This window comes from Crotalus tigris, unplaced genomic scaffold (assembly GCF_016545835.1).
Source record: "Crotalus tigris isolate CLP2741 ecotype Arizona unplaced genomic scaffold, ASM1654583v1 scf7180000024460.1087499, whole genome shotgun sequence".
In the NCBI taxonomy this organism is placed as follows: domain Eukaryota; kingdom Metazoa; phylum Chordata; class Lepidosauria; order Squamata; family Viperidae; genus Crotalus; species Crotalus tigris.
The window spans coordinates 216,831-244,654 of record NW_024100630.1 but is presented as its reverse complement, the minus strand read 5'-3'; the positions used below and the strand labels follow the sequence as shown (position 1 = coordinate 244,654).

Sequence of the window (27,824 nt, the reverse complement as noted above, 5' to 3'; positions counted from 1 at the left end):
TTGGTTAGTTTCCATCCATTGCTTCTTGTCCTGCCTTCAGGCGCTTGACTCCCTCTTCTTTATGGAAGCCCTTGAGATATTGGAATACTGCTATCATGTCCCCCCTTGTCCTTCTCTTCGTTAAACTAGACATACCCAATTCCAGCAACCGTTCCTTATATGTTTTAGCCTCCAGTCCCCTAATCATCTTTGTTGCTCTTCTCTGCACTCCTTCTAGGGTCTCAACATTTTTGTTTTACATCGTAATGATCAAAACTGGATGCAGTATTCCATGTGTGGCCTTACCAAGGCATTTTAAAGTGGTATTAACACTTCCTAGGGTGGAAGGGGGGAACAATCATTAAAAGAGGGCCTCAGTCTTTTGAAGCGAAGTCTTATAAAATTATTTTTAACTGATCATTTTAAATTACGAACCTTCACCCCAAAGCAGCAGGTCCTCAAGCTTTGGGGCACCAGGGACCAGTTCCGTAGAGAGAGGTTTTTCTGCCAACCGGAGGGGGTGTGGCTTCGCATGCTGCCTGCATCACAAGGATGGGGCTTCTCTTGTTTGTGTGGCCCAGTGCCGGTCCACTGAGCAGGGGTTGGGGACCCCTGTCCTAAAGTTTAGCTTTGCTTGGAAGGTTAACACCGTGAATTTATAGCTCACAATCAGTTTGTTACTAGGAGGCTGTACGAAATGATGACAGATTCCTTTTTTTAAAATAATATGCCTTTTGACTTCCTTTATTGTAGAAATGTAGCCATACAGGTAGTCCTCGACATTTAGGGACCTTCTGACAAGCAGACTCAATGGGGAAGCCACATTCACTCAATAGCTGTGTTACTAACTTAACAACTGCCGTGATTCACGTAACAACTTGTGGATGGAAAGGTGGTCCAGTGGGGCAAAGTTCACTGAACAAATGTCTTCCTTAGCAGCAGAAATTTCAGGCTCAATTGAGTAGTGAAAAGCTCTTTTGAGTTCAATGGCAAAACAATTTGGAGGCTTATCTGTGTCCTCAGGGTCACCTGAGTGGTACAAATGGATGTGGAGCCTTTTTGGAACTGCTTATAGACTGGAGATAGAAGATGTCCTTTCCCTCCCCCTCTGTTGACAGAGAGCCTGTTGACAAAGTCCACATTTTGGACAGAGAGGACCGCTGGTTTGAAAGAGGGGTCAAAGAGGCCATCTGTGTCAACACTGAACAGCCCTCTCTCAACAGAGGGGGAGGGATACGACATCATCTACCTCCAATCGACAACACAGTCCTTTCAGCAGTCACAAAATGACTCCGCACCCATTTGCACCACTCAGGTGGCCCTGAGGACACGGATAAACCTCCAAGTGGCCCCAATCCTCCTGGACCGGTTCCCTCTAGCCACGAGTTGGCCAGGGATAATGTCTCTGGGTGAATTGCCCGTGGCCAGGCAACAGGGTGGGACAGGGGGAGGAGGATGGGGACCAGTGGCAGGGGTAGGTCTCTGGCGGAGGGCACGACAATTCCACCTAGACTCGCAAGGGGTCTGGGAGAGCAATAAGCATATTAACCCAAAGAGTGAAGGGCTATCTCCTTTTAGTCTCTTTACTAAGCCATCTGGGGAGCTATGGCTTCAGTCCTCTCTCTCTCTCTCTCTCATATTAGCAATAGCACTTAAGACTTATATACCGCTTTACAGCCCTCTCTAAGCGATTTACAGAGTCAGCCTCTTGCCTCCCAACAACCTGGATCCTCATTTTACCGACCTTGAAAGGATGGAAGGCTGAGTCAATCTTGAGCTGGTCAGGATCGAACTGCTGAACTGCTGGTCAGCAGAAGTAGCCTGCAATACTGCATTTTAACCACTGCGCCACCACGCCTCCCTTCCTCTGGTATTTTGCATCAAGATGTGGACCCCTAAGTAAAAGGAAAACCCCTTGTCGGATCCACCTTGTCCTCCTGCTCTCAAATCCCACGGAGAGGTTTGGGGTGAGGATCCTTGCCAGTAGGAGCCCCTGAGGCTTGTCAATGAGCAGGGCAAGGGGCACACCCCATGGGTGTCCCCCAAAGCTTCTTCTCTCCCTTCCAAAATTCTCCATCTCACAGGGCTGGCCAGTCCTGGAGTCCCTGTTAGGAAAACCTCAGGGATTATGTAGACAGGGGTAGGCAACCTTGGCTCTTTTATGACTCATGGACTTCAATTCCCAGAATTCCTGAGCCAGCATGGCTCAGCTTGGAAACCTCTCCCTTTCCCCTCAGCATGGCTGGATCAGGAATTCTGGGAGTTGAAGTCCACGAGTCATAAAAGAGCCAAGGTGGCCTACCCCTGACCTAGGATTTATCCCCTCTGCTCCTCCCTCCCTGGGACTCAGGCATGCCTCTCTCTTGCCTAGCTTGACTTCTGCTCTTCAAAAGGCCCCTCCTCCTCGCCCTGTCAGGAGCCTGAGCCCCTCTGTGCCCCAAAACACTTTAGGGAGTTTGAGAGCCACTTGTGGGAGCGCTTGCAAAATGCCAGGAATCCTTTTGCTTGGATTTGGCTGCTACGCCACCTGCCCCTCTGCCGTTCGGTGAGAGCCCCAACCCGACTCTCATGATCCTCCAGGCTAGATTACAACAATAACAATAACAAGAACAAGAAGGAGAAGGAGAAGAAGCCTGGAGACAGCAGAATAGAAGAGAAAGAGCTGGAGAAGATAACAAAATACAAAGACCTACAGATAGAAATAGAAAGACTGTGGCAAAAGCAAGCAAGGGTAGTACCAATAGTAATAGCCTCCTTGGGTGCAATCCCAAAACAACTGGAGCACCACTTGAACACCATTGGCATTGACAAATTCGCTATTAGTCAATTGCAAAAGGCGACCTTACTAGGAACTGCTTCCATCCTGCGACGATATCTGTAATACCATCAAACATCCACATCTGCCTATCCCAGGTTCTGGGTAAGTATAGGTAGACAAATCCAGTCTGAACATCTGGCTGACTGTGCGATGATCAATAATAATAATAATAATAATAATAATAATAATAATAATAATAATAATAATAATAATGTTGGAAGGGACCTTGGAGGTCATCTAGTCCAACCCCCTGCTCAGGCAGGAAACCCTATACCATTTCGGACAAATGACTGTCCAGTTTCTTCTTAAAAACTTCCAGTGTTGGAGCATTCACCGCTTCTGGAGGCAGGTTGTTCCACTGCTTAATTGTTATAACTGCCAGGAAGTTTTTCCTTAGTTCTAGGTTGCTTCTCTCTTTGGTTAGTTTCCATCCGTTGCTTCTTGTCCTGCTTTCAGGTGCTTTGGAAAATAGCTTCTTTGTGGCAGCCCCTGAGATATTGGAACACTGCTATCATGTCCCCCCTCATCCTTCTCTTCATTAAACTAGACATACCCAATTCCAGCAACTGTTCCTTATATGCTTTAGCCTCCAGTCCCCTAATCATCTTTGTTGCTCTTCTCTGTACCCTTTTTAGAGTCTCAACATCTTTTTTACATCGTGGTGACCAAAACTAGATGCAGTATTCCAAGCATGGCCTTACCGAGCTATTATAAAGTAGTATTAACACTTCACGTGATCTTGATTCTATCCCTCTGTTAATACAGCCGAGCACTGTGTTGGCTTTTTTGCTGCCGGTGCTCTGGTGCTGCTGGTGCTCTTCCTTGGGCTCCCCTGGAAGACTATGCAGAAACCGCAGCTGGGAGTCTGGACCAGTGTTGGCGAACCTATGGCACGGGTGCCAGAGGCGGCACTTGGAGCCTTCTCTGTGGGCACACATGCCGTTGCCCCAGACTTGCCTCCCCCGTGACCCCCTCCTCACCAGCAGCCCCCCTGGAGGAGAGTCGCCCCCTGAGCGTTGCCCACACGGAGCAGCGCAGCCAAGGAGATGGCAGCCAGACAGCGTAGACAAGACTCTGCCCTCACACCCCATCACCCACAGTTAATGCTGCAGGGCGTGGGCCGAGGGCAGGGCCACCGTGGCGCTGCTGGGCGATCTGCGGTGGGCCCTGGAGGCAATCAATGGCCCTATGGGCAGGCGGGGCAGGGCCAGTTTTTAGGCACTCTCTAAAACAGCAGTTCTCAACCTGTGGGTCGGGACCCCATTTGGGGTCGAATGACCATTTCATGGGGGTCACCAGACAATGCAGTCTGCCATTTTTTCCCCCTTTTCCTTAGCTGTGCTACTCCCTTTTATTCTGTTGGTTTTTGAAAGCCAATAGAATAGACTCTCTTGAATAGAGTCTAATTCTATTGGCTTTCAAAAGCCAATAGGAATTGTCCAGGCTGCCTCTGCCCTGCTGAGCCCGCCAAAAGTCCCATTCTGCTACGCTTCGGCCGGCGCAGGGGGCGGCACCACGCATGCGTGGCGCTCCCGGGCAGGGAAAGTCCTCAACTTATGACCAGTTGGGTAGTCCTCAATGTACGACCGGTTGGGTAGTGCTCGACTTATGACCAGTTGGGGGTCGCGGCATTAAAAATGTTGAGAACCACTGCTCTAAAAGGTTCGCCATTACTGGTCTGGACACTGTCCCCAGGGCTTGTCAGAGGGGAAAGCCAGGGGAGGGGGCAGAAGGGGCGCTTTCCCAAACTCTCTGATATAGCACGTACACACACACACACACACACACACACACACACACACACACACACACACACACACACACCCAAAGATCTGATCAGCACACACACAGACACACAGACACACACACACACACACACACACCCAAAGATCTGATCAGCATACAGTTGCTATTTTCAGAAGCGCCGCCCAGGAACACCTGCTGCTTCTCTCCATTTGTTGCGCCTTTTATTGCGGTGGCAAACAAGATTTGTATTGCTACGCAGCGCTGTTTCCTCTCTTTCCCTCACGAACCCGACAGACTTTGGATGGGCCGAGAACGCCAGCGGCACTCGGGAGGAGGCGGGCTAGGGGCCGAAGGGGTGGGGCGAGGGTGGGGACCGGGCGCTGTCATTGGCGGAGCGAAGCTGTTTTCCGTGGCAGGTGTAAATACAACGCACCACTCAGCGCGGCGTTCGGATCCTTCTTCCCGGGGCAGGGGTGGGCAACCTTGGCTCTTTTATGACTCGTGGACTTCAACTCCCAGAATTCCTGAGCCAGCTCTGCTGGCTCAGGAATTCTGGGAGTTGAAGTCCACGAGTCATAAAAGAGCCAAGGTTGCCTACCCCTGCCCCTGGGGTGAGAAGCAGCGGGGTCCCGAGCCTGACGCTGCCCAAACACGCCGCCATCCCCTTCAGATCCTCCGCCGCCACTTTCTGCCTGAAGGTTCCCCCCAAAAAACCCTGTGGGGCGAAGAGCCTCACGAGAAGATTGGAGAGCCTCACGAGAAGAATCAGCGAGGAGGTGGCTGTGTTCACACGACAGCAGTAACCAGGTCATTTGAACGCTTCACCGGGTTGTGAGCAATGCCTCGCTAAGACACGCACGCACGCACGCGCACACACACACACACCTTTCCCTCCCTCCCTCTAAAATCCCGCAAGAGCAGCGCTGCTCTCACTTTCTCTTCTTCCCAGACTCGGAGGAGGCGGAGTTCAACGGAGCTGGGGAGGGGGCCGCGGGGAGGCGGGGCCGGGGCGGAGAGAGGCGGGGCCTTGGCTGAAAGTAAATATCTTCGGGTGGAGGCGCGCGGGGTTGGTGGGGGGGGGCCGATGCCGCTGCCCCGGCCGCCCCTCTTGCTCTTGGGGGTCGTACTGGTGTCCTTCGGGCGGGGGCGCTTTTGCGGTGAGTTTCTGGAAGGTTTTGCGAGCTGGGGAAGGTGGGGAGGGAAGCAAAAAGGGAGGGGAGGGGGAGCCCTGGGCTGGGTCTTTCTCTCCCCCATTCCCCCCCCCACTCCCGTCCTGCGCTCTTTTCCCCCCAAAAGAAAACCTTTTCCTTCTGTAGCTCTTCCCCGAGCCTGGTTTTAGCACTTTAGCGCTTGATTTGGAATCCGTTCCCGTTTGTTATTTCTGGGCGTGCCAAAAAGTGAAAATCAAAACAGAAGCTTTCCGTTTCAAGACTGCCCTCCCCTCCTGTCCGAGAAACGGACCTGGGTTCCTGCCATTCAGCCCCATCCTGATCAGCAAACCTCGCTCTCTCTGGGGAGCGATCGTATCTCCAGCTCCGCCTTGGTTTGGAATCCCCTTTGTATTTCTGGGGAAAGTGAAAGTGAAAGTAAAAACAGAACTTCCGAATTTCCGCGCTTCCTCGCTGCGGAAGGCGGCCTGACTGGGGAGCAGTCGGGGCTCCAACTGACTTTGTTAACCTCCGAGCAAATAGGGTCTTCCTGACTCTCTTCTCAGTTGGCAAGGCGGAGAGAGGGGTGGGCTTCAGGTCCACAAGAAGCTGGCTGGGACACCCAAGGGCGCAGAGCAGCTGCGGGACCGTCTTAACCAGATGTGGACCTGGCCAGCTGTTCCTCTGGGTGGGAAAGTCGAGGCATGAAAAAACAGCCCTGAAAGCTGAGCCTTATCGTCCCCCTTCCCACCACCACTTCACACTTGTGGGTTGATCAGGGTCAGTAAGATTATCTGGAATACTACACATCCTCTTCACGACCTGTTTTCCTTGTTACCTTCTGGAAGGAGGGGGGCTTGGTGGTATCTGAAGCAGAACATCCAGATTCAGCCAGAGTTTCATTCTGTACAGCATTAACCTTGCGAACTCTCAAGTTTCCTCCTTCTGTTATATATTCAAGATGGACAATATTTAATATTTATCGCTACGTATCTGTAGGGTTGTGGGTCTATACACATGTTGTTCATAGTATGTTTAGGTGTGTGTCATGTATGTGTTTCACTTTGAGAGCGGGCAACTAAATTTCATTTTTGATGTGTGCCATTGTGCCCACAGTATAAAAATGACAATAAAAGTTATCTTAAACCAGTGTTTCTCAATCTTTTTAATGCCGCAACCCCCAACTGGTCGTAAGTCGAGGACTACTCAACCAGTTGTAAGTCAAGGACTACTCAACTGGTGCAGCACCGTTTTCAGAATGGGACTTTTGGTGGGCTCAGCAGGGCAGAGACAGCCTGGACAATTCCTATTGGCTTTTGAAAGCCAATAGAATAAAAGGGAGTAGCACAGCTAAGGAAAAGGGGGGAAAAATGGCGGACTGCGTTGTTTGGTGACCCCCGTGAAATGGTCATTCGACCCCAAATGGGGTCCCGACCCACAGGTTGAGAACCGCTGTCTTAAACCATCCTAACGGACGGTTGGGGGGTGTGTGTGAATGACTCTTTTAAACTATTGTTTTGAAGGAAGACCTTCGTGCAGTGATGGCAAACCTTTTAGAGACCAAGTGCCCAAACTGCAACCCAAAACCCATTTATATAGTGTCGGGTGGGCGTGGCCCATTGGGTGGGCATGGCTTCAGTGATAACGGCTGACTGGGTGGGGCTAAAAAGTTCAATCAATCAATTGCAAGATCAATTTTTTCCTGTGAGAAGTTGAAATTGATTGATTGATTGAACCTTTTTTTTTTTGCACATGGCATTGGAGGCCTAAAGCGAAAAGGTTTTATAAAACCAGCTGAAGGCCTAGGAGTGGGGCGACGGTGCGCGTGCCCACAGAGAGGGTTCTGCGTGCCACCTGTGGCACACGTGCCATAGGCTTGCTACCACGGCCTTAGTTCCTGCCTTCTATGCCTACTGCCAGCTTCTCCCGATAAAAGTTCCTTTTGGAATGATGCTGTTCCAGGAGTTCTGATTTCTTGGGAAGAGGGATTGAGGTGGGTACTTACAACTAAAACAGTGGTCCTCAACCTGTGGGTCGGGACCCCATTTGGGGTCAAACGACCATTTCACGGGGGTCACCAAACAACGCAGTCCGCCATTTTTTCCCCCTTTTCCTTAGCTGTGCTACTCCCTTTTATTCTATTGGCTTTCAAAAGCCAATAGAATAGACTCTCTTGAATAGAGTCTAATTCTATTGGCTTCAAAAGCCAATAGGAATTGTCCAGGCTGTCTCTGCCCTGCTGAGCCCACCAAAAGTCCCATTCTGCAAACGGTGCTGCACCAGTTGAGTAGTCCTCGACTTACAACTGGTTGAGTAGTCCTCGACTTACGACCGGTTGGGGGTCACGGCATTAAAAAGGTTGAGAACCACTGAACTAGGGGCTCGCTCCTCGGGTTTACAGGCATGAACTTTCCCAAGCAGAGACAAAAGAGGGTGACCCACTTCTTGGGGGGAGGGTGCTGTATATTGAAGAGGATGGAGCCGCAGTTTTGTTGTTAATTGCGAAGTCGTGTCCGACCCATCGCGACCCCATGGACAATGTTCCTCCAGGTCTTCCTGTCCTCTACCATCTTCTGGAGTCCATTTAAGTTCACACCTACTGCTTCAGTGACTCCATCCAGCCATCTCATTCTCTGTCGTCCCCTTCTTCTATTGCCCTCAATCTTTCCCAGCATTAGGCCCTTCTCCAGTGAGTCCTTCCTTCTCATTAGGTGGCCAAAGTATTTGAGTTTCAACTTCAGGATCTGGCCTTCTAAAGAGCAGTCGGGGTTGATCTCTTCTAGGACTGACCGGTTTGAACGCCTTGCAGTCCAAGGGACTCGCAGGAGTCTTCTCCAGCACCAGAGTTCAAAGGCCTCAATTCTTTGGCGCTCAGCCTTTCTTATGGTCCAACTTTCACAGCCATACATTGCAACTGGGAAAACCATGGCCTGGACTATACGCACTTTTGTTGGCAGGGTGATGTCTCTGCTTTTTAGTATGCTGTCTAGATTTGCCATAGCTTTCCTCCCCAGGAGCAAGCGTCTTTTAATTTCTTGGCTGCAGTCCCCATCTGAGGTGATCTTGGAGCCCAGAAAAATAAAATCTGTCACTACCTCCATTTCTTCCCCATCTATTTGCCAGGAATTGAGAGGGCCGGATGCCATGATTTTGGTTTTCTTAATGTTGAGTTTCAAGCCAACTTTTGCACTCTCCTTCTTCACCCGCATCAGGAGGCTCTTCACTTTCTGCCATTAGAGTGGTATCATCTGCATATCTTAGGTTGTTGATATTTCTCCCAGCCGCAGTGCAGACCCACCCTAATTCTCCCTTCTCCTTCCTCCCCCTCCAGGTTCTCCTGCAAACTCCCTGTGTTATTCCTACCTGCATCTGCCAGAGCCCAGCCAGGGGCTGCCCCATTTCTCCATTAGGGGCTACCTGGATGACCAGCCCATGGCTCGCTATGATAGCCTCATCAGGAAGATGGAGCCTCTGGTGCCCTGGGTGGAGGAAGAGGACACGTCATTCCAGGTCCTTGAGTGGGTGATTGGAATCGACTTGGAGAAGTTATCCAAACTGGACCACCAGACTGGAGGTGAGCAGAAGCAGTTTCACTTTTGGCCTCCAGTGCCAAAAGTGGCGTAACGGTGAGCTTTTCTTTCCTGCAAAAGGAAAGACTCTCTACCCCCTGATCCCCAGTTTTCTCCCTCCGCTAGACATTCTACACAGCCCGATGTTGAAAGGGACCTTGGAAGTCGTCTAGTCCAGTGGTTCTTAACCTTTTTGAATGAATCGCCCCCTTGAGCCAATGAGGAAGTTGTCATCGCCCCCCTCCCCCAACATAACCTCTCAATTACAACATAGGAAATAATTCTTCAATTTATGCAAACACTTGTTTTGTTTTCTTTAAAATTGTCATCTGGACATATTGATGCAAGTAATTTATTTCCAATCTTTTTCCCATATCTCAACTGTGTGAAACATTTTGGTGCCACCCATCACTTTATTCCCAAACTTTGTGATACATATATTTCATTATTATCTTATTTATTCAAGACACTTAAATGTAATGACCGCTTTGAAAACAAAATTCAATTGCAAGAAAGTGAAATGCCCGAAAAGAAAAACAGTAATATTTAATGATTGAATTACAAGTAAAATTTAAGACGCAAAAAGAAATATAAAAAGGGCAGAGGCTGCTGCGCAACGCGTATGAAGATAAGCAATGCGTATTCACATATGTACGGCGTTCTGTACTGAAGCTAGCTGGAGGAACACTTGAAAACACAATTCAATCCACTAACAGCGAGCAATCTGATGTTTTTGTACGACAGATATACAGCGTTTCACTGTATGAAAAAGTCTCAAAAGTGTCCCCAAAACATCTTGCTCCATCACCCCCATATCGCCCCCTTTTCGTTCCATGGCCCCCCCTGAAGAATGAAATCGCCCCCTGGGGGGCAATATCGCCCAGGTTAAGAACCACTGGTCTAGTCCAACCCCTATACCATTTCAGACAAATGGTTGTTCAGTCTCGTCTTAAAAACCTCCAGTGTTGGAGCATTCACACCTTCTTGAGGCAGGAGGAATCCTAGACCCTATTCACCCACATCCATCCCCTCTGGGTCTCTTTCAGAGCTTCACACCTGGCAGGGGGCTTTGGGCTGGGAGCTCATGGAAGATGGAAGCATAGTATTGTATTTCTATGAAAATAAGACCTAATCGGAAAATAAGCCCTAATGCAGTGGTTCTCAACCTTTTTAATGCCGCGACCCCTAACCGGTCATAAGTCGAGGACTACTCAACCAGTCGTAAGTCAAGGACTACTCAACCGGTGCAGCACCGTTTGCAGACTGGGACTTTTGGCGGGCTCAGCAGGGCAGAGACAGTCTGGACAATTCCTATTGGCTTTTGAAAGCCAATAGAATTAGACTCTATTCAAGAGAGTCTATTCTATTGGCTTTCAAAAGCCAATAGAATAAAAGGGAGTAGCACAGCTAAGGAAAGGGGGGAAAGAAATGGCGGACTGCGTTGTTTGGTGACCCCCGTGAAATGGTTGTTCGACCCCAAATGGGGTCCTGACCCACAGGTTGAGAACCACTGCTCTAATGAGTCTTGTGGAGCAAAAATTAATATAGGACCCAGTCTTATTTTCGGGAAAACATGGTACCAACAGTTGCAAAGGGCATAATGGTGAGAGATCCTTTCCTGTAAAAGAAAAAAAAAGCACCTCCTACGCCTTCAAGATATCTTTCATGGATTTCATGGACTTGTACCATCCCCAGAAGACCAAGTACAGCCCCTGATCACAAAAGAGATTCCCCACCCCATTGAAAGAAAAAGGGGAGGAAAGATCCAATTTCTTTGGTGGGATGTTGCTTAATTTCCTGGTGGGATGTTGTTTGATCGCTAAATCGTGTCCAACTCTTTGTGACTCCATGGACCACGGCATGCGAGCCCCCCCCCCCTCCAATCCTCCACTGTCTCCTGGAGTTTGCCCAAATTCATGCTCACTGCATCAATGACACTATATAACCATCTCACCACCTGCTGTCCCCTTCTCCTTTTGTCTTCCATCTTCCCCAATGCCAGGGTCCAATGAGTCGTCTCTTCCCATCTGGTGGGCAAAGTGGTTGAGCTTCAGCTTCAGCTGATGGGATGGAAGTAAACATTTGAATCAAGCGTGGGGCGTCCAGGGGAGAGGAATTCTGAACTATTCCCACCCCCCTCTGGGTCTCTTTCAGGGCCTCACACCTGGCAGGCAATTTTGGGCTGTGAGCTCTGGGAAGACGGGAGCAAAGGAGGGTTTTTGCACTATGGCTACGACGGGAGGGATTTCATCAGCTTCGACAAGGAGACGCTCAGATGGGTGGCAGCTCAGCCCCAGGCCGAGAAGGTCAAGGAGGAGTGGGAGATTCATCCAGGATGGTCCCAGAGGAAAAAAACCTACCTGGAGGAGACCTGCATTGAGTGGCTGCAGAGGTACCAGTTGTCCAAGAAGGAGGCTTCTCAGAAGATCGGTGAGTGGCAGAAGGGGGTCTGCATTGAACATATTTCTGTACACTCCCCCGTCTCCATATTATTTCTGTCCTACAGTACATAGCCAAGCCACCCTTTGCAGAAAATGAGTCAGGCGGCATCCCACATCACATTACAGAAGGAAAATAATCTTCAATGCCCCCCCCCAAAAAAATAAGGACTTCAAAGATAAAGTAACTGAGCAAGAAATTAATGCTGAATGTCTTGTTCTATTTCCCTGAGAAAAATCTTGCAAAGAAGGAAGGAATGTCCCGTGTCTGGGTCAGAAGGGGGAAAAAATATATATATATATAGCCTATTCCTGATTTCTGTCCGGAACAGCTTGAACAAATTCAGTTGGGGGAAGACTGTAAAATTAAATCAGACCCCAAGCATTGCAAGTATGTTGGTCAATATAATAGTAGTAGTAGTAGTAGTAGTAGTAGTAGTAGTAGTAGTAGTAGTAGTAGTAGTAATAATAAGTTGGAAGGGACCTTGGAGGTCATCGAGTCCAACCCCTTGCTCAGGCAGGAAACCCTACACCATTTTGGACAAATGGTGTAGGGACCCACCCCACTTTGCATCTTAAGAAGACAGAACTCTTGGAATAATTCTTCCAACAGGAATCCTTTATTAAGAGAAAATGGTTGCAGGCATGCTAGACAGGACTTGGGGTTCAAGCTCTTCCATTCAAGGTTTTAAGGGGTTCCCCAGTAGTCCCACCCAATCAACCCCCCTTCCAGTGATAGTTTCAAGTATCACAATTCCACCCCCTTTCTTCTTTCTTCCGTCTGGATGGGGACTTCAGATAACTACATGAAAGGCAACTACCCTCCTTTGGTATGCTAACGCTTCGAGGTTACAATAAACACACATTCAGCATTCCGCTCTTTGAAGTGTAAAGAAGGAAGTGAGGGCCATAAAGCCCCTTTGTTCTCCCCCTTCTCTCCCTCTTATGGCAGAATCCAGAGAAGGCAGAATTGGGAGTTTCTATATTTGATAATTTAAAGATGAAATATAATTGGATTCTGACATCCGGCCCCTCTTAACAATAAGAGAGATCCACCTGAAAGAAAACACAAGTATAAAATTTAGTCAGGCTTGTTAGGATACTCTGTGTGAAACTTCTTCAATAGCTTCGGGGCTCTGACATGACGTTTATGGACCCACTCATTTTGTGAGGGAGGTAGGTGTTTCCAGGCAACTAGGTACTGAGTTGCCCCATGATATCTCCTAGAATCAAGGATTTCCTTTATTTCGAAGTGTTGTTCACCCTCCACCATGAGTGGAGGTGGTGGTGGGGGGATTTTTGGCCGTAGATGTGACTGATGCTCTCTTTTCAGCAAGCTGCAATGAAAAATTGGGTGTATTTGCCTGAGGTTTTTGGGTAATTCTAATTCTACTGTTACTGGATTTATGATTCTTTTAATTGGAAAAGGTCCTATATATTTTGGTCCAAGTTTTTTACAGGGCTGTAGGGACTTTAGGTATTTTGTAGATAAGTACACCATTTCTCCTATAATGAATGGTGTAGGCTCAACCCTTTTTTTATCGGCTTGTGCTTTGTATGCCCGCCTAGCTTCATCTAGTGATTTTCTGACTATTGGCCAGGTGTTTTGTAGGTTTTCCATCCATTCTTTCAGTGAAGGGATCGTTGGTTCTTTTGGGGTTAACTCTGGCATAGGGTTGAAACTTTGACCGTTGGCTATTTGAAAAGGAGTGTAGCCTGTGCTGGAGTGGACTGCATTATTGTAGGCAACTTCTGCAAAAGGAAGTAAGTCCGTCCAATCACTCTGTTGGAAATTTAAAAAACATCTCAAATATTGCTCAAGTACCGACTGGCAGCGTTCCGCTTGTCCATCTCCTTGAGGGTGGTGGCTAGATGTCAATCCCTGAGTGGTCCCTAAGAGGGATAAAAATTCCTTCCAAAATGCAGACGTAAATTGCACTCCCCTATCAGAGATGATGCGTTGGGGTGCCCCGTGCAATCTGTAAATGTGCTGGATGAAAAGTTTTGCTAAGGCCTTTGCAGTGGGAATTTTTTGGCAAGGGATAAAGTGCACCTGTTTGGAAAATAGGTCCGTGACTGTCCAGATAACAGTATTCCCATTGCTTTCTGGCAATTCCACTATAAAATCCATGGCTATTTCCCTCCAGGGGGCTGAGGGACTTGCCACTGGTTGTAATAGCCCTGGCGATTTCCCTTGCAACCTCTTTGCTGATGCACAGGTTGGGCAGCTGGCAACATAACTTTCTATGTCCTTTTTTATTGATGGCCACCAAAATTGCCGTTTAATTAAGTGTAAAGTTTTTACAAATCCAAAATGCCCTGCTGATTTTGTGTCATGGCAAAGTTGCATGAAAGTTAGTCTTTGAGTTGTTGGTATATATAACTTTTCCCCTACCCAAGGCAATCCGTCTCTCATTGTGCACACATGTTTGTTTTTCTGGAACCAATCATCTGTTTCCAAACTTTTTCTGAATTCAATCCCAGTTTGGCTGTCCAGTTGTGGTTTTATTTTGGCTTGGGTTCTTGTGGTTACTGGCGCTGCCAGTTGTGACTCTGCCATTATTGGTCTAGAGTCTGTGGTTCGTGCGCTGTTATATTGGGGCATGCGAGATAGTGCATCTGCCAGGAAGTTCTTTCTTCCTGGTAAATGTTTGAGCTTAAGTTGGAATTGGTGAAAATGCTGGGACCAGCGGACTTGTTTGGGATTGAGATTCCTGGAAGTTTTCAGGGCTTCTAAATTTTTGTGATCAGTCCACACCTGGAAGGGGATTTTGTTGCCTTCCAGGAACTGTCGCCACGTGAGTAATGCCCAACGTATCCCATAAGCCTCCTTCTCCCATACGGGCCAGCGCTGTTCTGTTTCCGTGAGTTTCTTGGATGTATATGCACAGGGTTGCAATACTGCATCATCATTTTCTTGTAATAGCACAGCCCCCACTGCCACATCATTTGCATCTGCCTGTATTATGAAGGGCTTGTCCATGTCTGGGTGCCTTAGTACTGGTTCGGCAGAAAAAAGTCTCTTTAGTCTCTCAAATGCTGCTTGGCACTCCATTGTCCATGTTAGTGGCTGGCTAGGTTTTACTGAGGATGTTCCCTTCGTTTTTAGTAAGTTAGTGAGGGGCAAGGCTATCTGTGCAAATGAGGGGATGAATTGGCGGTAAAAATTTGCAAAGCCCAGGAAACTTTGTAGTTGCTTTCTTGTGCGGGGTGGTGCCCAATTTAGTACTGCTTTGACCTTCTCCGGGTCCATTTCAATGCCCTGTGGGGATATGCGATAGCCTAGGTAGTCTATCCTTTCCTGGTGGAATTCGCATTTTGAGAGTTTGGCATATAGGTGAGCGGCTCGCAGCTTCTTTAAAACCGCTCTGACAAGTTTGACGTGTTCTTCTTTTGTTTCAGTAAAGATAAGAATGTCGTCCAAGTAAACAAGGACCCCCTTAAATAGGTGCTCCCTTAGAACGTCATTGATTAATTGCATAAAGACTGCAGGGCCCCCTTGTAATCCAAATGGCAAGACTTTGAATTGATAGCACCCCATGGGGCAGTTAAATGCAGTCTTCCATTCGTCCCCTTCCTTGATTCTCACGCGATAGTAAGCTTCCCTTAAGTCTAGTTTAGAAAAAATTTTCCCTTTCGATAGGTGTGACAGCATGTCTTTCATGAGGGGCAGCGGGTATAGGTTGCTTTCACTGATTGTATTCAGGGCCCTATAATCCACGCATAAACGTAAAGAGCCATCCTTCTTCTCTCTAAAAAGGACCGGGGCAGCCACTTTAGGCTTGGCTGGCTCAATGAAACCTCTCTCCAGGTTTTTTTTTATAAATCTTTCCATTTCCTCCTTCTCCTTTGGGCTCATGGAGTATAATCTGGGCTTCGGGAGTTTTGCCCCAGGCTTGAATTCAATGGTACAGTCTGTGGGTCGGTGGGGGGGAAGCTCATTCGCCCTCTCCTCACTGAAGACTTCAGCAAGGTCCCTATATTCCTCTGGTATTTCTGTTAATCTTTTTTCCTCTCCTATGGATGCTTTTTCTATTCTTGATTCTGGTAGCCTCCCTTGGGGTTTTAAGTCCATAGGGTCCCCCTTCGGGAATTTGATTTCTGTCGTCCTCCAATTTACCCAGGGGTTCCATTTTTTCAACCATTCCATCCCTAGAATCATTGGGCATTCCATACCTGGGGTCACCACAAACGTTAAGTCCTCTTCATGGTTGCCCAGGGAGAGGTGTATTGGCAGAGTGGCTAGGGTAGCTGGCACCCCCCCTGCTATGGATCCATCTAGCTGGCCAAATGAGATTGGTTGTTCCAGTCTCCTGGATGGGATGCCCAGATTCCCCACTAGCGTTGGGCTAATGAGGCAGCGGGTGCAGCCAGAGTCTATTAAGGCTTTCACCTTCACAGCTTCGGGCATGGGGGGGATTAATATAGTCACTGTTTTGAAGATGGGTGTGATGCGTCCACTTACCAGGGGTTCGCCCTCCGAGCTGTCATCTGAGGCATCCACCGTCCCTGTGGTGTAGGCTGGAGTTCTTTCCCCTTGGTGAGCAGAGGTGGGGTTTTCTGCAATTTCCATCATTTTCATGGCTGTTTCTTTTGGCTTAGCTGAATACCCTCTGGGTTTGTTGATTGGGGATCTGTCTGGGTTGTGCTGGGGGGCCTTTGAGCGGCATTCTACAGCTCGATGCCCTTCTCTTCTGCACTTGAAACACCCCATTTGCTTCTTGGCTGTATCCGATGATTTCACCGGTTGGTGTGTCAGCTCAGGCGGGGGGCGGCTCCATTGTTTTCTTCGGCGGTGCCTCTTCAATATGTCGATCTCTGCTTCCTCTGCCAAGACGTACCATTCCTCAAGTCGATGTGGGTCCCCTCGGGGCAGGCAAGCATCATATAGATCATAGTTTAGTCCGTCTTTGAAATGGCCAAGGAGGATGTCTTCTGGCCAATTCAGTTTGCTGGCAATGGCCCGGAATTCTTGTGTATACTCGGCCACTGGGCGTTTGCCTTGCCTCATCGTTGTTATTCTTTCACGGGCTTTGCGATCAGCCAGGGGGTCTTCAAATCGTCTTCTCAAAGAGGACATGAAACGGTTGAAGTTACTGAGTTCTGGGGCATTGGAGTCATGCAAGTTCACTACCCAATCCGCAGCTGGTCCATCCAGGGCAGATTGCACGATCCGGATGCGGGCTTTGTCGCTGGGAATGTCCTGCCCATATTCCTCCATGTAGCTGAGTACTTGGGTTAGGAAAAACCCCAAGCGTGTTGGCTCCCCTTTGAATTTCACCTCCAACGGTGGACGTCTTGGAATGGATCGGTGCCTCCGTTGTTGGTGGTAGTGTCTTCTGTCCAGATTGCCATCTGTGGTCCGGTAGGGGGTGGGGGCTCCTGGATCAGTAGATGTCCCTGGGGTTGCAGGTTCCACGTCCCCCTCGGTGTCTCTCCCTTTGTGGCTCCAGGAACTGGGGCGGCCGTAGGGCTCAGTATTCTCCTCTCCTAGGGAGCTGAGAGTTCTCTTCATCAGGTCAATAGCTTTCTCTAGGATCCAGTCTGAGTACGGTACCCAGCTTCCTCCCTCTTCACTTGCGTGCAGGGATTTCTCCATCTCCTGCTTCCATTCTGGTTGCTTGGTCCCCCGTCTCAGGGTCACCTTTCTTGATTCCTTTCTCCACTCACTTTTCTTTCCAACGTTCATCGACCAGCGAGGCTTGTGGTCCTGTGTCTCCACCACTTCTTCTCCCGAGGAATCTGACCTCTCAGATCCCAACATCTGGCAAGGTTCCAACTGGGTCAGCGGCTCTCTTTCCAGGGAGTTTTCCCCCTCTCTTTCTCCATTGTCTGACATGGTAAATTTTTTGCAAAATCCCCCGGCAAGGGTCTCCCTTCCAGGTGGATTAATTTTGCAAGTCCTGTCTAATGTAAGGACCCACCCCACTTTGCATCTTAAGAAGACAGAACTCTTGGAATAATTCTTCCAACAGGAATCCTTTATTAAGAGAAAATGGTTGCAGGCATGCTAGACAGGACTTGGGGTTCAAGCTCTTCCATTCAAGGTTTTAAGGGGTTCCCCAGTAGTCCCACCCAATCAACCCCCCTTCCAGTGATAGTTTCAAGTATCACAATTCCGCCCCCTTTCTTCTTTCTTCCGTCTGGATGGAGACTTCAGATAACTACATGAAAGGCAACTACCCTCCTTTGGTATGCCAACGCTTCGAGGTTACAATAAACACACATTCAGCATTCCGCTCTTTGAAGTGTAAAGAAGGAAGTGAGGGCCATAAAACCCCTTTGTTCTCCCCCTTCTCTCCCTCTTATGGCAGAATCCAGAGAAGGCAGAATTGGAAGTTTCTATATTTGATAATTTAAAGATGAAATATAATTGGATTCTGACAGCTATCCAGTCTCTTCTTAAAAACTTCCAGTGTTGGAGCATTCACCGCTTCTGGAGGCAGGTTGTTCCACTGGTTAATTGTTTTATTGTCAGGAAGTTTCTCCTCAGTTCTACGTTGCTTCTCTCCTTGACTAGTTTCCATCCGTTGCTTCTTGTCCTGCCTTCAGGTGCTTTGGAGAATAGCTTGACTCCCTCTTCTTTGTGGCAGCCCTTGAGATATTGGAACACTGCTACCATTTGAGAGACTTACCCCAAATTGCAGAGGAATAGAATAGAGCTGGAAGGGACCTGAGAGGTCTTCTAGTCCATCCCCCCCCCACTTAAACAGGAGAACGTATACCATCTCAGACAAGATTTTTAAGAAGAGGATAGACCAGGGGTAGGCAACCTCAGCTCTCTTATGACTCGTGGACTTCAACTCCCAGAATTCCTGAGCCAGCATGGCTCAGCTTGGAAACCTCTCCCTTTCCCCTTAGCATGGCTGGCTCAGGAATTCTGGGAATTGAAGTCCATGAGTCATAAAAGAGCCAAGGTTGCCTACCTCTGGCCTAGGCCTAGCCTAGGCCGCTTTATGACTCGTGGACTTCAACTCCCAGAATTCCTGAGCCAGCCAGGTCTATCCTCTTGTTAAAAATCTCCAGTGATTGACATTCTATGTACCCCTCTCAAAAATGAATCTAAAGAGCTTCCACAGGTTCAGAGAAGAGGGAGCAGTGGGAGAGGATGACCAAAGAGAAGTCCTTCTGTGTTATTAACTCACATTGATGGAAATTCTAGAAATCCCCGTTACTCTGGTGTTGCTGTTTCTGCAGAGCCCCCAGTGGGCAAGGTGACTTGCAAGGAGGTGGATGACCATCTGGAGGTCCTCATCTGCCAGGCCTTTGGCTTCTACCCCAAGCAGATCCAGGCCACCTGGACCAGGGACGGAGAGGCCTGCGTGTACGAGACCCTCCCTAGGAACGTTGCCCCCAACTCGGATGGCACCTATTATGTCTGGCTCAGCATTGAGATTGACCCCAAGGAGAGGGACCATTTTCGTTGTCGCCTGGAGCACCAGGGCTTGCAGGAGCCCCTGATCTTGGCCTGGAAGGAGGAAACAGGTGAGAGGCTGAGAGCATTGCGGCATGTAGAAGTAGATTTTTTTTTCCCCCACCAGTGTTTGAAATGGTAGGAGAGGAGTTAGTTTTCTCTGCACCATCTCGTATTTGCAGTTAGAGAACAGGGAATACAATCCTACATTCAGCGATAGGAGAGAAGCGATTTCTTTAAGAGGAGTCGGAAGTGGTAACTTAACAGCGAAAGTAGGAAGACATGACACGTGCTACGAGATGATGTGATAATGATGCACGAGGGGCGGTGGCTTTTCTTTCTGCCCTTCAAGGCCATTCGCTACCCCCTCTGCAGCGTTGGAGGGGAGGAGGGCTTTCTTCGGGTGGGGGCACTTCCTGGTGGCCGGTTCAGACTGGGAATGACTTCCATTGCTCAGCGCAGTGAGGGCGAACCTTTTAGAGACCGAGTGCCCAAACTGCAACCTAAACGCCACGTATTTATTGCCAGGTGGGCGTGGCCCACTTGGTGGGCGTGGCTGTGGGGGTCATGGCAGATTGGATGGGTGTGGCCAAGGTGGGCGTGGTCACCTCGATGTTGCTCGTGGCATGGAACGCCTGTGGGGGGTGGGCAGGGTTGGGGGAGATCTAGGGGGTCTCTGGCACATGGGGCGGTAGGCAGGAGGCTCGTCCTGAGGGGTGAGGTGAGGCAGGGCAGGGGTGCCATTGCCATGGGGCAAGGCAAAGGCTGGGGCGGCTGCTGCCTGACACCATCGGCCCCCACACACAGAGGCCAGCGAGCTGCAGTCCTCCACCAGCAGTTCAAAGAAGCCATCTCTGAGCTGGATGGCTGGCCGACAGCTGAGGAGGCAATGCAGTAGGTCATGCCTAGGAAAAGGAGAGCATGTGAGGCCAGGAGGGATGGGACGGGGGGAAGGAAACCAGCCGTGCTGGGATGCATCCGGCCACGTGGGACCTCGGCGAGTTAGCAGGCAGCTGGTTGAAGAGGGACAGTTGCCATCTCCGAGGCATGGCCCGAGTGCCCACCGAGAGGGCACTGAGTGCCGCCTCTGGCACGCGTGCCATAGGTTTGCCACCACTGGCTCAGCGTCTCCGCTTCAGGGAACTCAGCATCTGTCTAATCGGAACCATGTTTTCTCCTTCTTTAGCTAGAATATGGTGGATTGTTAACGCAATTGGGGCTTGCACAATCTTGGCAGCTGGGATTCTTCTCTTCCTGATCTGTAAGTGAAACAACACATCCGCTGACCTCAGCCAATGTCTTTTTCTGTGTTGACTGCTGGTGTGAATGGGAGAGAGTCTCTCTGAGATTTGCAGCCAGGATCCCTCCGAGACCCTTCCCCACACATAGTGTTTTGAACAGGAATCAGAAAGGGAGAAGAAACTAGGCAGCTATTTTTTTTTCCCATTTCCTGTAAATCTCAGAATGTTCCACCTTCCGCTACTCTGTGAGGAAGTCTCTTTAGCCTTAATACAGTGGTTCTCCACCTTTTTAATGCCGCGACCCCCAACCGGTCATAAGTCAAGGACTACCCAACCGGTTGTAAGTCGAAGACTACTCAACTGGTGCAGCACCGTTTGCAGAATGAGACTTTTGGCGGGCTCAGCAGGGCAGAGACAGCCTGGGCAATTCCTATTGGCTTTTGAAAGCCAATAGAATTAGACTCTATTCAAGAGAGTCTATTCTATTGGCTTTCAAAAGCCAATAGAATAAAAGGGAGTAGCACAGCTAAGGAAAAGGGGGGGGAAATGGTGGACTGCGTTGTTTGGTGACCCCCGTGAAATGGTCGTTCGACCCCAAATGGCGTCCCGACCCACAGGTTGAGAACCACTGCCTTAATAGGTGTACTTCAGAGAAGCAAATATCAGGAACTCGGGAATCAAAGAAAGAGCCCCATAAATGATCTGGGAAGTGCTAGAAAACTCATAATCCTGCCTTTGAAGAAGGGAAGTTCTGGGGAAAGGATGGGGGAAATGGAGGGAGGGCCCTTGTAACTTCTGCTCCTTCTTGCAATCACACTCGGGGATAGACAACAACAGGAAGGAAGGTCCAGCGGTAAAAGGAGCGGCTGCTTCCTCTGCTCCTACTCAGAGCAAGAGACATGAGAGGAATGGTGGATGAGGGAAGTGTCTTCTCAGTTGAGCTTCACCAAGTGCAGGGCAACACAAAACAAAAACAATAGTAGAACTGGAAGGGACGTTGGAGGTCTTCTAGTCCATCCTCAAGTAGGAGAGCCTATACCATGAGTGCCAGAATAATAGAATTGGAAGGGACCTTGGAGGTCTTCTAGTCCAGCCTCCCGCTCAAGCAGGAAACCCTATACTATTTCAGACAAATCATTGTCCGATCTCTTTTTAAAAACCTCAATTTCTGGAGGCAAATCGTTCCGCTGGTTAATTGTTCTCTCACTGTCAGGAAGTTTCTCCTTAGTTCTAGGTTGCTTCTCTCCTTGATTAGTTTCCATCCGTTGCTCCTTGTCCATTCACATCCATGAGGAACTGATTTGCCACTTCCTTCTTCGAGGATGGGCTGTTTGACCTGCTTGTGATTTTTCTTCCTTGCCTGCCAGTCTTGGGTGCAAATGTCCAAGCTAGTCAGACATGCTTATCTTTTCAGAATCAACCATGATTGCTTCTTCTTAGATGTGGTTAGGTTGGAATCGGGCTTTGGGGTAGAAATAAAACCAAACAGGAAAGACTCTCACAACTTCAACCCATGACTGGCAAGCAAGCGAGACACGAAAAAGAAGAAACAAATGGCAAAGTCCTTCCACATTGTTGCTTGATGATTTAGTACAAGTTAAGTACTATTTAGTATTATCGGGAACAGCCCTGCTTGACCAGATTTGAATGGCTACGTTGGTAGTGGAAAAACAGCACTCTCATATTGTATAGAAGCTCTAATGCAGTTTTGACTTGATTAGTACAGAGTACAGAGAAGAGCAACAAAGATGATTAGGGGACTGGAGGCTAAAACATATAAGGAACGGCTGTTGGAATTGGATATGTCTAGTTTAATGAAGAGAAGGACGAGGGGGGACATGATAGCAGTGTTCCAATATCTCAGGGGGTGCCCCAAAGAAGAGGGAGTCAAGCTATTTTCCTGAAGGCAGGACAAGAAGCAACGGGTGGAAACTAATCAAAGAGAGAAGCAACCTAGAACTACGGAGAAACTTCCTGACAGAACAATTAACCAGTGGAACAACCTGCCTCCAGAAGCGGTGAATGCTCCAACACTGGAGGTTTTGAAGAAGAGACTGGACAGCCATTTGTCCAAAATGGTATAGGGTTTCCTGCCTGAGCAGGGGGTTGGACTAGATGACCTCCAAGGTCCCTTCCAACTTTACTATTATTATTATTCCTCAATAAGCCTCAGGAATGTTCCATTTCATTTTCCCCTCATCAGCGGCGCTTGACAGCCACCAATTTTGCCCTTCGTCAATAATAAATAGATGGAGGTAAACATATTTCTTTCTTAAGATGCCGGGTTATAGTTCAGGCAATTGCACCGGAGCCGTGGTGGCGCAGTGTTAGAATGCAGTATTGCAGGCTGACTCTGTGTCAACGCTGCAAATATTATATATTCTTGCTTTGACAATATGCAGAACTGTCTGGTATTTTGGGGGTTAATACAGAGCAGAAAGAGGGGTGGGGGCAAAGCCCAGGGAAAGAAAGAGGAAGGAAACCTTTGACCTTCACACTAATTGGATAATGTGATATATGACAGCTAATTTAGGAAGGGAACATGCTGATAATTTAATTCAGCAGTTCTCAACCTATGGGTCGTGACCCCATTTGGGGTCGATCAACCATTTCACGGGGGGTCGCCAAGCAAGGCTGTCCGCCATTTTTTTCCCCCTTTTCCGGCAGGTGCCTTACCTCCCTTGGGCTGGACCAGCTAGTGGCCCAGCTGGCGGTCGGCCTGCTCCGTCTCTGCCGCTTGCCAGCTACACCTCGGCCGGCGCAGGAGGCAGCACCACGCATGCGCAGTGCTCCTGGGCAGGGAAAGTCCTCAACTTATGACCAGTTGGGTAGTCGTCGACTTACAACCGGTTTAGTCCTCGACTTACGACCGGTTGGGGGTCGCGGCATTAAAAAGGTTGAGAACCACTGATTTAACTGCTCAGAGGAAGAGAACTTAAATCTTAGCATAAAGCCTCCGTTATGCCTGTGCCGACATTTTGTAACAATAAATGACTTTTTGGAAAATCAATGCCTGGAAGTTCTTTGAAGTGTTTCATTAGCCAGAACCATAACACTCTGCCCACTGCCTGATCAGCTCAAGGTTGACTCAGCCTTCCGTCCTTCTGAGGTCAGTAAAATGAGGACACAGATTTTTAAGGGCAAGATGTTGACTCTGCTTAGAGAGAGATGTAATTTAAGCACCAAGGGGTATATAAATCTATTGTTATTGCTATTGTACCAATAATGGGCCCTTTGTGGGGTTGGGTCTTCACCTTAAGTCCATCTCAGGCAGGAGCAGCTGTCCCAGAAATAAACTAGCTGTCTTCTCTTGTTGTTGTTGGGTTTTTTTGTTGGTTTTTTTTTGCCATTTAACAGGCTGGAAACGCAGGAAAAAACTCCATCAGGAAGAGACAACTTGTTGTGGTCAAGTTCCTCCAGAAATGGTTCGTTCTCCCCTAAGTACACAAGATGATATTCAAATTGAGTGATACTCCAACAGGTGAGCGTGACTATTGCTGAAGTCTATTTAAGAGACAACATTCCAAGCTTGGAAAATACCCGGGGCCAAAATGATCAGGCTTGCTGTAGTATGGAATCCACCCTCTAAGTCTTTCCAAGGTAGCCATGGAGAGATTATGGGCTGCCTGGGGTTCCTTGGGATTCAGCCTCTCCTGCCTGGGACCCTCTGATCAGCTGCTCTGCAGGGAAGAGCCAGCACAGCACAGCCTCTCCGGCACACACATGCTAAATAGATACTGTATATGCCGGCGTACAAGGCGACCCGGCGTATAAGACGACCCCCGTCTTTGTTGCCAAGCCGCATTCCTAGAATGTCGTCTTATACGCCGGAAACTACCAGTATTTCTGGCGTATAAGACGACTCGGCGCATAAGACGACCCCCGTCTTTGGCGCCGATTTTAGCGCTTGCGGAAATCGCCTTATACGCTGGCATATACAGGTAAGTAAAATATAACCGGGAATTCGGTGATGGTCCTGCACTGTGCCTCCTAACCCTGCTTCCTTGCTGTGTTTGGGCTCTTCTGGCAAAGAAAAACCAGATTCTTATCAGCCTCACTGGGTTGACTGTGATAATTTTGATAAATGTTATTTTATATCCCCAAAGAAAAGAAAATATTACACAGAACACAAGAGGAGAAGAATAATTAAAGGATGGCACAGTTGCTATCTACGGATCTGACACCTGGTGTAAGAGGCTGAACATGGGAGGAATAAGAATAGAATAGAAGAGAAGAGAAGAGAAGAGAAGAGAAGAGAATAAAGAAGAGAAAAGAAGAGAATAGAAAAAGAAGAATAGAATAGAAAAAAGAATAGAATAGAGTAGAATAGAAAAAGAATAAAATAGAATAGAAAAAGAAGAATAGAATAGAATAGAAAAAAGAATAGAAGAGAATAGAAAAAAGAATAGAATACAATAGAAAAAAGAAGAATAGAATAGAAAAAAGAATAGAATAGAATAGAATAGAAAAAAGAATGGAATGGAATGGAATAGAATAGAATAGAATAGAATAGAATAGAATAGAATAGAATAGAATAGAATAGAATCTGGAAGGGACTTTGGAGGACTTCTAGTCCAGCCCCCTGCTCAAGAAGGAGACTCTACTGTATATCATCTCAGACAAGTGACTGTCCAGCCTCTTCTTAAAAATCTCTAGTGATGTTAAATGTTAACAAGCGAAAGAAGAACTAGGGATGACATGATAGCAGTCTTCCAGTATCTCAGGGGCTGCCCCAAAGAAGAGGGAGTCAAGCCATTTTCCATGGCGCCTGAAGGCAGGACAACATACATAATATCAAAGTTCCATTTTTTTCAAGTCTTTTTTCCATTAAACTCAAAAGAAAAGTTTCTGTTTTTAATCTTTATATTTACTTTGAGAATCTTCTGTATTAAGATGTGAATCCTACTCCAATATTTCTTTGCTTTATCACATGTCCACCATAAGTGATAAAAGGTCCCTTCTTTACTTTTGCATTTCCAATATTCAGCACAGAGTGGAAATGCTCAGCCCAACGCTGTAAAATCAGGGTCTTCTCAGTGATAAGAGTTGCACCACTCGAATCCAGTAAAGGAGAGCTTTCTAAGGGCTGAGGTCCATACAGGGATCTAAGGGCTTCATAGAATCGTTTGGCATCATTTCTATCAGCAAACTTCTGGATTTCATCTGCTTTGGCACTCAGCCAGGAGTTCTGCATCTTGCGGAGCTTGCTCTGTACAATCCTGCGAGTGTTTATAAAAGCATTTTTCTTTGCAGTTGATAACGGGTCATTCTGATGAGCACGGTAGAGATGGTGTTTTTCGGCAAGCAAGGCCTTAATCTCTTCACCATTTTCATCAAACCAGTCCTGCTGCTTCCTATATGAGGGTCCAAGAACCTTAAGTGCAGAAGAGCGCAAGATGTCCCAGAAACATTCCCAGTCCTTCTCAGCATTTCCTGTATTTGCAGCTCCAGGAATTGATTGTCAAGATTTTTTACTAATGAAGCTACTATGTCAGGGTTTTCCAATGTACTGACGTTGATCTTTTTCATCACAACTCTGTTTCCCTGTGAACGATTCTTTGGCTTGATGTGAATATTTAGCTTGGAAATGATGAGTCTATGGTCAGTCCAGCAGTCAGCACTCGGCATAGCCTTAGTTGCATGTCTTTCCTCCGCACAATGACATGTCTTGCATGTCTTTCCTCCGCACAATGACATAATCAATGAGATGCCAGTGTCTGGAGCGTGGATTTTATTTGTCCCTCAATGTGACACCAAATTTAAAAAAAAATGAAAAAAAAATAGGGCAGTGTTTGGTAGAGCCTCAGTGAACTGATATGATCTGATATTTTTTTTCCCAAACTTCTTTGGCTGTACAGGCAGTCCAAACACTGGATAAACTCCTGTGCCTATGCGTAGGTTTTTTTTTTTCTTCTTCCCAGCTTTATAAGTTTTGGTTTGGGGAAGTTATTGAAAAAAATAAATGGGTGTTTTTTAAAAATGTTTTTATTTAAACAGGAAAATGAAGTTGGGGTCAGTACCATTTCTGCTTTTGTTAAAGTACAGGGAGTCCTCGTGATCTGTGGTAGATCAGAAGCCATTGTAGACTTTTGTCAAGTTAAATACAATAATAGATTATTAACAGAGGGTTTTGAAGTTTAACTTTGCTGTTTGTTTACGAGTTAATACTATATGTGTGGATACACAGACAGTATATATGGGGAAAGTATCACTGTTTTAATATATTTAGCACAAATAAGCTAGGTGGGACAATATATATATGTGTGTGTGTTGGTTTTTGTCTTTTCTAATGCACATTTTTTTCTCTCTTAATATTTTTTCTCATTTAGTTTCGCTTTTGTACTTTTTTTTTTGTAACTTTCTGAATAAAATGAAATGTATGGGGGGAAAAAATGCCTGTCCATTAAGGTGGTAGACAAGATGCTGGTACTGAACTGGCTTAGGGATGCTTTTAGTGTGGGAATATTATTGATCAGGTCAAGGCCTCCCATACCTTGTAGTTGTTAGCTGAACCTTAGCTGTTGCTATGACTACCAAAGTCTATGGAGGTCCTCAGCTATCCAGGTCATGGTTGTCCCAAAGGTGCTTTTTCAACAGGAAACTGGTCTGTGTTTTGCCAAAAAAACAGAGTCCAGTTGCCTTCTGAAAAGGTTGGCTTTGGGATGACTCCTGAGGTTGTACACTATGTTTGAAATGGCTCTTGGTGATTGGTATATTGTGAGGTGTGTTTTCATGAACGGTTCATGGCAATGTGTGCTTTTCAAAACTGTAAAAAAAAGGGGGGGTCCACTCTGGAGCAGGGGTGACCCATTTTGGAACTTCTTTGGAAATAAAAGTCTTACTCCATAACCTATCGGGTATGGTTGTTGGGCTTGCACACCAGGCAAAAGATTTCCCAATTTTCCTCAGGGAACTCCAGAGCTTGTATGGTACAAAAATAGGGCAAAAGACCTTTTAAAACAATTGTTTGTGGAGAGATTGGACAAACGAAAGTGCAGAGGACCGGTCTCCTGAGGAACGAAAATTTAAGTTAAGAAAGATATGGGGGGGGAGCAAAAAAGGAATTGATTGTAAATTTGATAATGGCAGCTAGATTAGTGATGGTTAAATATTGGGATATTCAAAAAATGAGTGGTATAATGGAATATGGAATATGGCAATAAATGATAAACTAACGACAGAAATTAAATTTGAAAAAAGGGATGATTAAAGTAAATAATTATAATGACATATGAGAGGATTTCATAAAAACAGTCTTGGTGGAAGGCAAAGGGAATAAACCTGTTCAAGAATACATGCTGTTTTGGAGGGGATAAAGGCACAATTGAAATATATCGTATATTGTTAGTTGTTATATGAGAAGAAATATAGGTAATAAAAATGGGCTCCAGGGGTATGGGTGCACTGTAGTGTTTGTATTTTTTGATATACTGTTTTTTAATTAGATTTATATGTGATGTGTTTGTATTAT

The 27,824-nt window shown here is 47.3% G+C and overlaps 1 protein-coding gene across 1 annotated transcript; it reads left to right on the top strand.

Annotated features, from left to right (window-relative positions):
- The first annotated feature begins 5,598 nt into the window (after positions 1-5,598).
- Positions 5,599-25,669, top strand: LOC120303096 (major histocompatibility complex class I-related gene protein-like). Its single transcript, XM_039332265.1, has 7 exons — positions 5,599-5,700; positions 9,023-9,265; positions 11,415-11,690; positions 18,896-19,183; positions 20,299-20,373; positions 23,711-23,834; positions 25,607-25,669. Exons 1-6 carry the CDS (start codon positions 5,628-5,630, stop codon positions 23,821-23,823), a joined length of 1,068 nt encoding a protein of 355 aa, XP_039188199.1. The 5' UTR covers positions 5,599-5,627; the 3' UTR covers positions 23,824-23,834; positions 25,607-25,669.
- Positions 25,670-27,824: the final 2,155 nt, after the last annotated feature.